Source organism: Gallus gallus, chromosome 13 (genome assembly GCF_016699485.2).
Source record: "Gallus gallus isolate bGalGal1 chromosome 13, bGalGal1.mat.broiler.GRCg7b, whole genome shotgun sequence".
Lineage (NCBI taxonomy): Eukaryota > Metazoa > Chordata > Aves > Galliformes > Phasianidae > Gallus > Gallus gallus.
Window position 1 is genome coordinate 17629671 of NC_052544.1, and position 10632 is coordinate 17640302.

At 49.8% G+C, this 10632-nt stretch overlaps 1 protein-coding gene and 2 long non-coding RNA genes across 3 annotated transcripts in view; 1 reads left to right on the forward strand and 2 right to left on the reverse strand.

Annotated features, from left to right (window-relative positions):
- DPYSL3 (dihydropyrimidinase like 3) overlaps positions 1-4589 on the reverse strand; it is a 30544-nt gene extending 25955 nt beyond the window's left edge. Inside the window, exon 1 of the mRNA XM_015293987.4 lies at positions 4270-4589. Coding sequence (XP_015149473.1) covers positions 4270-4560 — 291 coding nt within the window. The 5' untranslated portion in view covers positions 4561-4589. The remainder of the gene's footprint in view (positions 1-4269) is intronic.
- LOC121106704 lies at positions 3660-4225 on the reverse strand. The gene is made up of 2 exons (XR_005839515.2): positions 3918-4225; positions 3660-3821 (listed from the first exon to the last, which is right to left on the reverse strand). It is a non-coding gene; the product is annotated as an uncharacterized LOC121106704 (long non-coding RNA).
- A 92-nt stretch (positions 4590-4681) lies between the features above and the next one.
- On the forward strand, positions 4682-7940 carry LOC124417175. Its single transcript, XR_006931393.1, has 2 exons — positions 4682-5078; positions 5972-7940. It is a non-coding gene; the product is annotated as an uncharacterized LOC124417175 (long non-coding RNA).
- Positions 7941-10632: the final 2692 nt, after the last annotated feature.

Consider the following 10632-nt stretch of genomic DNA (forward strand, 5'->3'; position numbering starts at 1 on the left):
AAGCACCAGATGCAGCGCAGATCTAAGTGGTCTGCGTGGTGGCTCTCCTTGGGATCAGGGCTGCTTTTCCAGACCTCACGCCGTTTCTGTCAGAAATGGGGTCTGTCAGCTGCCCCAGGCCTGGAATTGTTCAAGGCCAGCTTGGATGGGGCCTCATCCAGAGGTGGCACTACGGCATCTTTAAGTCCCTTCCAGCCCAAAACATTCTACAACTCCATTCCATGATTCTAAAAGCTGCTTGCTTTGATGCCATTTGCAATGGCAAGGCAAGTTTGCCCGGGAAGCCGGGGACAGAAGGGCAGGAATGAGCAGTGCGAGGAAGGGAGGAGCCCACATTCAGAGCTATCACGGTGAACCCTGCGGGTCTCACACATAACTGATGCCACTGCAGGCCTGGCTGGCCCAGCAGCCTCTGACAGTCAGGCTGAGCTGAGCTGGATTCTTACAGAACCACAACGATTAAAAAAAAAGGAGAACCAAAACCTTTCCTCTGCAATCTTGAGGGGGTGATACAGAGGTTATGAGTCAATGCCATAAAAGTGCTTTATGATCCTCAGCATCAATGCAAGATTTCAAACTGTTCTGAACGGCTGTGCACAATTGCAATTTCTTGATCCCACTAAATTTGCTGGTAAGGAAAAGATTACTCTTGGATTGGTGTCTCTGCTATAAATTACTGGCAGTGGAAACAAATTCTGGAAGCTGAAGTCATAGCAAATGTTATGAGCACCAGAAAAAGAAAACTAACAGAGAACAGAGTTGGCTTCAGCCTCTTTCTGCATCAGAAGCAGCCCTCTGCCTCACCCTGAGTTCTGTCACCAACACTCCGAGAGGTGCCACACAACTGCAGGGCAGGGCCTGTCAGCTCCAGCTCCACCAGGGAGAAGCTGGAACCTTCCTCGTGCTGCCCAGAGCAGCCTCAGCCTGTGGGGAAGCTGTAATCCCCAGTTTGTGGGCCCACAGCCAGTTGCCTTGGAAATGACAACTTCACTGCAGAACACACGGCAGGATGGGATGAGAAGTCCGGGGTAAGCACAACAAGCCAAGTGCTCCCCACCCATGTTACCGAACAAAAGGGTGGAAGAGTAGGAGCCCTGTATGCTGAGCAGCTCCTGCAGAGCGCTGCCACAGGCTGCTCCTTACCATTGAGGAGATGCCATGCCTGTGAAGTTCAGTTCTCCACCCCTCACAGCCATGCTGCCCCTGCAGGTGCCCAGCAGAGACGTGCAGGGTGCATTTATTTGTTGTCAGTGCCCAGGAATGCCCTCACCACAGCAATTCAGACAGTGCTGTCTGTGAGCTCCAGAGAAGCTCTTCCTGACTTCATTATAGTAAAATACATGATGCAATCCACATAGATAGATAGACAAACAGCATGGCAATACTTGAGAAAAACTGCATGGAATTTCAGAAGGGTATAGTCCACACAGAGTATTACTGATGGACACCTGCGCTGAGCTCAATTCCACTTGTTAAGTAAGGTCCCTGCAATGCTCCAGACCAATGTGCTGTTCCTCCAAATCTTGAGCGTTCTGCAACTACAGCCCCTGTTGCAGCAGGTCCCCAATCTGGGGTGGTCTCCTGCACAGAGCAGAGAACAGCTGCAGGTACAGCCCTCACCCAGAGCAGCCTCTGCAGCACTGCCCCGGCTCAGCCGCCTCCAGCTTGGAGGGGCGCTCACTCTCACTGTCCTCACATCAACTGGCAGGGCTCAGATTCCCACTGATGAAGCAGAGGCAGGCATCTGGCTGCCTTTGCAGTAGTACGGTGGAATGACTTCACTGTGCCTGAAACCACAGCTCAGTTTTTGACTTTCCAATAGATCCTGCAATGGGGTAAAGTGAGGCTGAAGCATCTTCCTGGTACTGTGCTACACTGATGGGTTTTATGTTAGCACAGGGCAGTTACACATCTCAGTGTCTTCCTGCAGAAATAGTGGTGCTTTAATCATAATTAATGCCATTAAAAAAGACGCGTTGGTATCATAGAATCACAGAATGGCTTGGATTGGAAGGGACCTCAAGGATCCTCAACCTTCAACCCCCCTCCGCCGCAGGCAGAGCTGCCAACCTCCATATCTAATAGTAGACAAGGCTGCCCAAGGCCCCATCCAACGTGGCCTTGAACACCTCCAGGGATGGGGCATCCACAACCTCTCTGGGCAGCTGTTCCAGCACCTCACCACTCTTACAGTAAAGAACTTCCTCCTGATATCCAACCTAAATCTTCCCTCCTCCAAGAGTATGTGCACTGAAAAATTACCTGATACACCTCTACCTGCTGCCCACTGCGCAAGCAAGTCCTTCACTCTCAGCTTTCCTAACAAATAGTTGCTTGGTCAAGGGTAGATCACTTAACCTTTCTCACTGTTTCTTAATCTTGAAATTATTCAAAGAAGTTCAATTTATCTCAACAAAGGAGTCTTTGTGTGCTCTGAATCTGCAAAGAGTTCAACACAAGCAAACTCTTTGTGGCTGCACAGACACACTAACCTGCCATAGCGGGGGGTCAGTGTGCCAGAGGGGCCCTTCCCATCAGGGCTGCTGTGCTCAGGGGCACTCCTGAACTTGGAAGTTGTAGGAAAAAGTCATATGATTCTTTCTGGCCATGCAATAACAAGAACACTTACATGTGAAGCTTCCCACCCTCTCAGGCAAGAAGTGCAGATAAAAAGGGCTTGGTTGCTGATGCTTATCAAATGGAAGGCTTCAGAGGAAGAAATGTGGAAGCAGAAAACATCGGGAAGAGTTGTTGAAGGAAAATCTCAACTACAGAATTCTGGTAGAAGGGTCTAAACAAGACCTTAAAAGGGAACGAGACTGCTCCAAATATTGGTACAGCTAATGAATGAAAAGCTTGGAGAAAAGCCCGCAGACAGGCTGCTGCAAATTTCTGTTTCTTTTTCAACAAGCGTCAGCTTAATGATATTCCAGAGGTCAGTTCTGCAGCCGCTATCAAACCATACAGACAAGGCTGGCACTGATAGGAGCAGCGTCAAGTTGGTTCCTGACTCGTACACGGAGCAAACCGCAAGAGCAGGAGCAACCTGTGTGCCAGTAAGAAACCTGAAAGCAGAGACCAAAGAAATGAAAGCACAGTGAAGAAACCTCAGAGCCTCCTGTTGCCAAGCTAGAAGCTCGTACAGAACACAGCAGACCTTGAGAACAGCCTGATGTTTCTCCTGCACGCCAGTACAGGCCAAGCCATTGCGCATCACCGCTTCTGCACCCGCCGGGCTCCAGCTGAGCTCAGTACTCCGGATCAGAAGGGAACTTTTGCAGTGGTTGTGCTCTGATGGTGTTTCTGCAGAACCCCAACATCACCACATCACTTCTTCAGGCCAAGCTGCCCTCTTGCTGCTGAGCTTACTGATTTTTGCTTCCAGCTTTAAAAACGGGCTTTATTTATTTGCCCTGTTCACCCTTGAAAAACAATGCCCTTATGACCACTATTTACTACAAACTTTCACCCCCGTCTCCCCGAGCAGCAGGCCAACCAGCAGCCTTACTTGCTTCACACGTGTACGTGAGCACCAGATTCACTGAAATCCCAAATGGCACGCTTATTCAACACTAATAACTTAAAAATGCTCCTGCCAAACTCACACTGATATGCATTGGCATCAGAGCCAAAAAAGCAACCTCTGGCTGAAGAATCCATGCTGTTAAGATAGAATTTATTTGTTCATATGAGTTTGGCGTGAGTTCAGAAACGCTGTGCCTGATGCTGCCCTTCAGAGCTGCCGCTTCCAGGTCAGCGTGAGCTCTCTGGCTTCTGTGTCACAGTGAGATCAGGGCTGGGCTGGGGTTACTCCAAAACCCCTTTTTTGGGGGTGGGAGAAGAGGATGTCCGTTCATAAAAGCATACAGAAAGCAACCGTAATAAAAGGAGTCAGCGACTCTAACGCTCAGCTTTACCATTCTTGGAAACGGGGTGTGGATCTTTTGATTGTATTTCCAAAAATCACCGACATCCCAATTCGCAGAGAGGAGCTCTGCACGTTGGAAGATAACAGGAAAGCTTTCTTTCCTTCCTTTGAGGGAGACCGAGACGAACTGCAGATCCTCCTCCTGGTAAACCAGAGGAAGCGACAACGAACCCACAGCCCGAGCCGCAGCAGCAGCTCAGTAACAAACTTTGCCGCCAGTTACCGCCGCCAGGACGGAGAACAGCGGCGCCTTCCGCTGCTGCCCCGAGCCCGACCCGCCCCGCCGCCGAGCCCGAGAAGAGCTCCCGCACCGGGACCAAATCCCGCCGACCGGCCCGTACCTTATCGCCGTCGGGGGACAGGTTCTGCAGCCGCTCCTTGTCCGCGGCGACGCGGACCTCCCCGGGGTCGGGCTCCGGGACGGCGGCAGGGGCCGGTTCGGGACGTGCGGCGGACGGCGTGGCACGGCGCTGCCCGACGCGCAGCGCGCCGAAGTCCAGGGTTTTGCTCTCGAAGGCGCCCTCGACGCTGCAGAAGAGGCCGCCGCGCTTCTGCCGGGGTACGGCCGCCGTGCCCGGCCGCGCCAGGTATACCGGCAGCTCATCGCTGCCGCGCTGCCCACCAGCCGCCATGCCCGCCCGCCGCGCCGCCGGGGAAGGGGAAGGGGAAGGGGCCGGGGCGGGGGCTTCCCGGCGGGGCGGGGAGCGGGCGGGAGCGGGGCGGCCCCAGGGGCAGGCGCGGGGGCCGCTCGACTGGGCGGGCCGCCGCCGCCCGCGGGGATGGGAGCGCAGAGCGGGGCTGTCGGGGCGCTCGAGGCTGCGGGCGGCCCCGGTGCGGCTTTCCTGGACGGCGTTTGCCGAACGGTGGCCGAAGCCGCGGAGCGGCGGGTGGCTGACGGGGCACGTGCAGCCGCGCTGCCCGGCAATTCATCCCGCGCCGCCTCTGCCGCGTCCCCGGGCCGGGTCAGGGCGCTGAATCCGCAGCGCTGCGATGTGTCCGCCCGCGGGCGCATCTCCGGCCCCTGCGCAGCGATGGAACGGGGGATCCAGGGCGGAAACTCAGGGCCCATCCCGCTGCTGGTTTTGCTCGCAGGGCTCACTCAGCGAATAGGCTCGAGCGTGAGCGCGCGACTAACGGAGACGGCGCGTTGGTGAGCTTCTGGCTTTACGGAAAAGTGGGTGCTGCCTGCAGGCGCCCTGCCATAGGCACGAGGCAGTATGGCACTGCGCTCACGTCCGCAGTCTCTGCAGGAGCGCGTTGTCGGTCATAACTTATGGATACACGCAAGCAGTATCTGCTGCAAAAACTGTCATGCAAACAGCCAGCATACGGGCTGCATGTTTTGGCTAATTTAAGCTTTGAGATTTCCATTGCAACTTCATTTCAAAAGCACGGGAGACCCGAAAGGCAGAGAGGCAGGGCCGAGTTTTAAATATGCAAACTGGTGTTTAAGTGAGCCTGTCAAATTCATCACATAGCAGCAAAACCGGAGTTTTGACTTAAAATTATTTTTCCAAGTACTTATTTTTTGTTATACAGAATATTTGTACATCATACCTGGGCTTAACATCCTTCGAAGGAATTTCTCACCCTCCGTTTGTGTTACGAGATGCTATTTTCCAACATTTTCAGGAAAGCAAGCAGTACCGTTGTCTGCCAGTCCTCCAAGGATTGGTGGTTCTCACACAGGGAAGAGTGTCCATGGAGCCTGACCCCATCACAGAACAGTGACCCCGTGGTGATGGTAGGAGAGGCAGCTTGTGGGTGCTGGCTAACAGAGGCTTGAAGCTAAGGGAAGGGAAATGATTTGGAATTGTTTTCTTCCTTTTGAGCGCTGGGAAGCAGCCTGCATTTGTTTCTGGGCATTACCAGAGTAACTGACTCTGCCCCTTTTTGCCCCCCCAAGTAGAACAGTCTTCAGGACCTTAAATTTTTGGCTAATTATTCAGGTCTAAAGGGCTAGGAGAACAAAGGGCTCACTAAATATAAATAGTTATAACCATTGTGTGTCAGTAAACTTGCATGAGTTACTTTAAAACACAGGTGCTGGTAGCAGAGGAAGGAAGCACCCATCGGACATCTGAATGAGTTTGCTGCAGCTTCCCCGACCACAGCATAGGCTCTGCATTTGTAACCAGCTGCTTACTGCAGAGATTGCTGGCACTGCCCAACCTGCTGTGCAGGAAGCGGCTGCTCAGTGGGTTTCTGTCTCAGAGAAGGACACGCATGAATTTATCTTTGTGCTGCAGGTGAGGTCTGCTGAGCACACGCTGAAAACTGGGCCAGCTTCTGCTCCAGCAGCAGGGGATGTGACACAACTGCTGCTCCCTCCTTGCAGAGCAGCTCCAGGCAGCAGGCAGACCCCTGCCAGGTCAGAGCTCTTGAGGAAATGACCCTTTCTTGGGGCAAAATGGGTGTTCTCAGCCTCGGGCTGCCCACCGGCTCTGTGCTCAGGGGTGGGAGCGTGAAGCCCTCCTTTGGGCAGTTTGATCCCTCCTTATGGCTGTGTACAGAGAAGGAAAATTCCTTGGAACGGGGCCTGGCCTTTGTCTGATTCTGCAAATGTGCAAAAGTTTCAGCACTGTGCTTTAACAGAAATATTTATTTAAATCTTGGCTCTTATGTTTATTCTTCCTAGTACTTTGCTGCATAAATTACTGCATTGAAGTTATATGCACTGGTAAAGGAGTATAGAGGCTGTTTGAAAAAGTGGAGGCCTTAAAATCCAACCGTTAATGGAAATTATTCACTGTATAAAAGCCAATTCTTGTGTTATTTCTCTGCCTTCTACAGCAGTGTTTTTAGATCAAATTGCCATTCACTTTTAAGGATCTTTTTGTTAGGTGTTATGAGACCACTTGTGCAAAACTACTATGGAAACTGTGCTTTGGGTTCAGTATCAATGCAATGGTGTTGCTTTTGAACCCAGAAGAATGCGTATTTCTTTATTTGTATGGGTGCAAATCAGATTTGGAGCTTAATAATTACACAATGACAAAATGTTTGTCCTCTGTAATTAAGCGTGATTTCTTCAAATCATATGTTTATGTGCCAGCTGGCAAAGTGCTTTTCACCCAAGCAGTCATGAGTGGAGCGTCTTCAAATCCTGCTGGCAAACCCGACCTCCCCTCGCTTGTCTGTGCCACGTGGACAGGAGATACAGATCAAGGAGGGGATTCCATGGCAAGGCTGCCTTCCCAGCCCGGGCCCAGGAGGATGCAGATGGCAGGCATCTGAACACATGTCCTTGGGTGCTGCTTCAGGACCTGCTAGAACCAAGACATCAGCCCCACAGAGCATTCCTCTGGTGTAATGATTGCATTCATTTCTTGACTTAGAACAAGATTCCCAGGAGTCTGACTGAGCCTTCCCAATGGTCATTGGCCATTCTTAAAATAAAAGAAATAGGGTAATCTGATTTGATGAACAGCATGTATTTTATGGGGAATCATGTTCTGTGGTCAAACTTCTAAATTTGTGTTCAATGACGCTATGTTTTCCTAGCTGAATAGGAACTGTTTCTATTAAGCAGCACTCAGAAATGGAAATGAGGTACATCACAGGGTGAACCATACTAGTTATGAATGGGGGAGTGGTGCAGCCTTCTTGGAAATGTCCTTTAGGTAAATCCCTTTCTGAAAAGGATTAGTTAATGTGATGGGACATAATCGCCCTGTCTGGGGTGTGCCTTGTACACCCAGCCTCTTTATTGATTTCCTTTGTTGTTACTCATCTGCTGCAAGAGCACCAGCTGGGTTTCCTGCTAGCACCTGGGCAGGGGATCACAGGCTCCAATTGCTGAGCAGCCAGGGAGAGGCACAACAGGTGATTCAACTTTCACCAGCATTTCCTCAGTGAGGCTGCCCACATAGCAGGAGTTATCTTCTAAGTGTTGGAAAGGGAATTTGAGTTGCCCACCGAATCCTTCGAGCACCTGGTTCCTGGTTCGCGGATGCACTGCACGATGTGATTCTGTGTGTAGCAAAATCCGAAAAGAATTAAAAAGAAGTGAGGAGTGTCCCATATTGTGGTTTCTTGCTCACATAATTCCTGTGCCCCTGGGAGCTGCTCAGTGCACCGGGAGGTTAAGATCGTGCTTTTTCTCCCTTGTCTCACTAACGTGATGGAGGTAGTTGGCCCTCACTTTTGTTGTAGACTGCTGGTGAAGCAGAGTCACTGAGCTGAATAACAGAACTTCACAATAGTTAGAGCTTTGCTCTTTATTCTTGTTTCTTTTCCTGGAGTTATTCAGCCTGTTTAAAGAAAGAACCACTGGGGGGGGGGGGGGGGGGGGGGGGGGGGGGGGGGGGGGAGTATTTTGGGCTCTGTAGATATGACCACAATGCTCATTTGCCTCAGGGAATGTTGTGTTACTGGAAGGAAATAGGCTGTTGACTTTAGCTGGCAATTGCCCCCTTTGTTGCCAACGCTCACAAGCTCAAGCAAAGGAGAGCCGTGTCCTGAGTGAAGACATTTCCTTCCTTCAGCAAGATAACACCAATCTCTCCATCTCATGTGCTTCCTACAGGGATCTTACAGGTTGCATTCCTTTACTACATACATGACAAGTAACAATGATGAAATTATCTGAATTAATTGAGCTATCTTGTTTTGTGCTACTCTGCAGTCCTTATTTATTCAAGTTTCAGAAGACTGCCAGATAAATAGGATTTCTTTGCTAATTCGTTCTTGCAGCAATGTCAGGGCAGCCTCCAGCGCTGCATTTCATGTGCCTCAGGAAGAGTGAGGCTAAGGATGAGCACACAGGGATTAGTGAAGGAGCCAAACTTGACAAGAAAAGTCTGCTTGTCCTATTTAGATTTAGAGGCGGGGGTCAGAGATGAGTGGGTTCTCATTCCCCAAGAAATGGCACACTTGTTGAGAGAAGGCTGTCACCATCATCAGTCAGGGAAGGCAAGTGGACGATGATTTATCTGCAACTTCATACTGACATTTACAGATTGAGATCAAATTGTATTTAACCTTTTCTTTGGCATGACAAAGGTTGTGTTGTTGTCCTTGAGAAGAAACTATAGACATTTTTTCCAGGCCTTCTGCTCTGATTGTGTCTGGAGGGATGGCAGTTTTTGGCATCCACTGGAAGTGCAAGCAGCTAGAATTGATGACAGCATGGCAGTAGTATAGCAGTGTTAAATACGTCCATATGTACTCACGTTTGATATGTCTGCTTAGACATCAAAGAACTGGTGATAACTGTCTTTGCCACAGAGTCATGCTGGGAGCTGATGTTCAGCTGATTTAAAATCAGTTTTCCAGAGCAGAGTTTACAGTACTCATAGGAATGTCTTTGTTCCCAGGCATATGAGTTTATGTGGGAGCCTACGAACGTGCCATTTTATTTGACTGAGCCCAATCTGGGGCACATCTGGTTTGGCAGCTGTGCTGCCCTACCCACCTGTAGTTAAACAAAGCAATACAGACCCTGTCAGCTCTGCTTTGTGTTGGATGTGCTATACTGGACGAGATAAGCAAGTGGGTGAGACTGGAATGGCATACTTTGTGTTGCTGGAACCTGGCAAAGAAGGCAGAATGGGTGTCTAATATGGAAGAGATATGAGGTGGGAAGTAAGCCTTTACATCAGGTACTGGGGAAAGATTCCATCACAGGCACAGGTGGCATTTGACGAGCTGCTATACAGTAGGGTGGCAGCTTCAATGAAATACGTTAGCAAACTCAAAGAAAAAACATTTGACTGTCAAAAGCCTATTCAGCATTTCACGTCAAAGCCACAAGGGAAAGTGGGTTCAGAGAATGTTTATTTCTATTTCAAAATTCTGTTCTACCCTTAGAGTGTCTTCTTTCTAACAACACATACAGATTGACTTTAGCATGCTCTCAGAGTCTCCATGATAACTGAGAACGCTTATCTAATGTTAGATATAGTCTAATCTATAATCTTCTCTGCTGGGTTATTCCAAGAATCCTCCTGAAATGGAGTAATGCCTTTTGTTTCCAGATTTGTTTGGTGCTGAACAAAAGCTATGGGAAATTCCAAAATCTCAGCATGTTGGATTTTTGTCCTGAAATGTGCTGATAGTCAAAATGTTAGCAAATAACAATCGTGAACCAGGAGTTCAGAAAATTTCCCTTTGGGAAACCTGGCCTCTGCTTCTTTCTGAGGAAAGACTACTGCCTCTTCCTTAATGCCCAAGGAGACTCACAGTGCTGCAGGCATTACAGTCAGATGCAAATCGAGTCATTCAGTCACGGAGTTGTTGGAGACCAAGTGCCAGAGATCGGTGGTTTTTAAGAGATTCAGAAGTACAGAACTGCCAGCAGTACCAAGCCCTGCATAGAGTCTGTGCAGCCAGGTGGAGCCACCTGAACAAATGAGGAGGAACAACTGGAGATCCAGGAAGTTCTGTGTATCAGATGAGCTCCAGCTTGCCTCAGGATAGTTCAAAACCAGCGCTGAGAAACAGCTGCAGACCTCAAAAGAACTACGGAGTAAAGCTGCAGATATCTCCTATAGGCCACAGATCAGTGGGCATTCTTCAGCTTGGGGAATGGTGAGATTTTAGCCACTGGAACAGCTGCCTGGATTGGTGTGGTGGGCCCGAATAAGGTGGATTCAAGTAAGAAAACAACTGTTTTGTAACAGTCTGAGGCCCAAAATATTCTGACAAACTTGTACAGCATTCAGTTCAAGAGGAGTCAGCCTGGTTCCTCTGAGGTCAGGTTC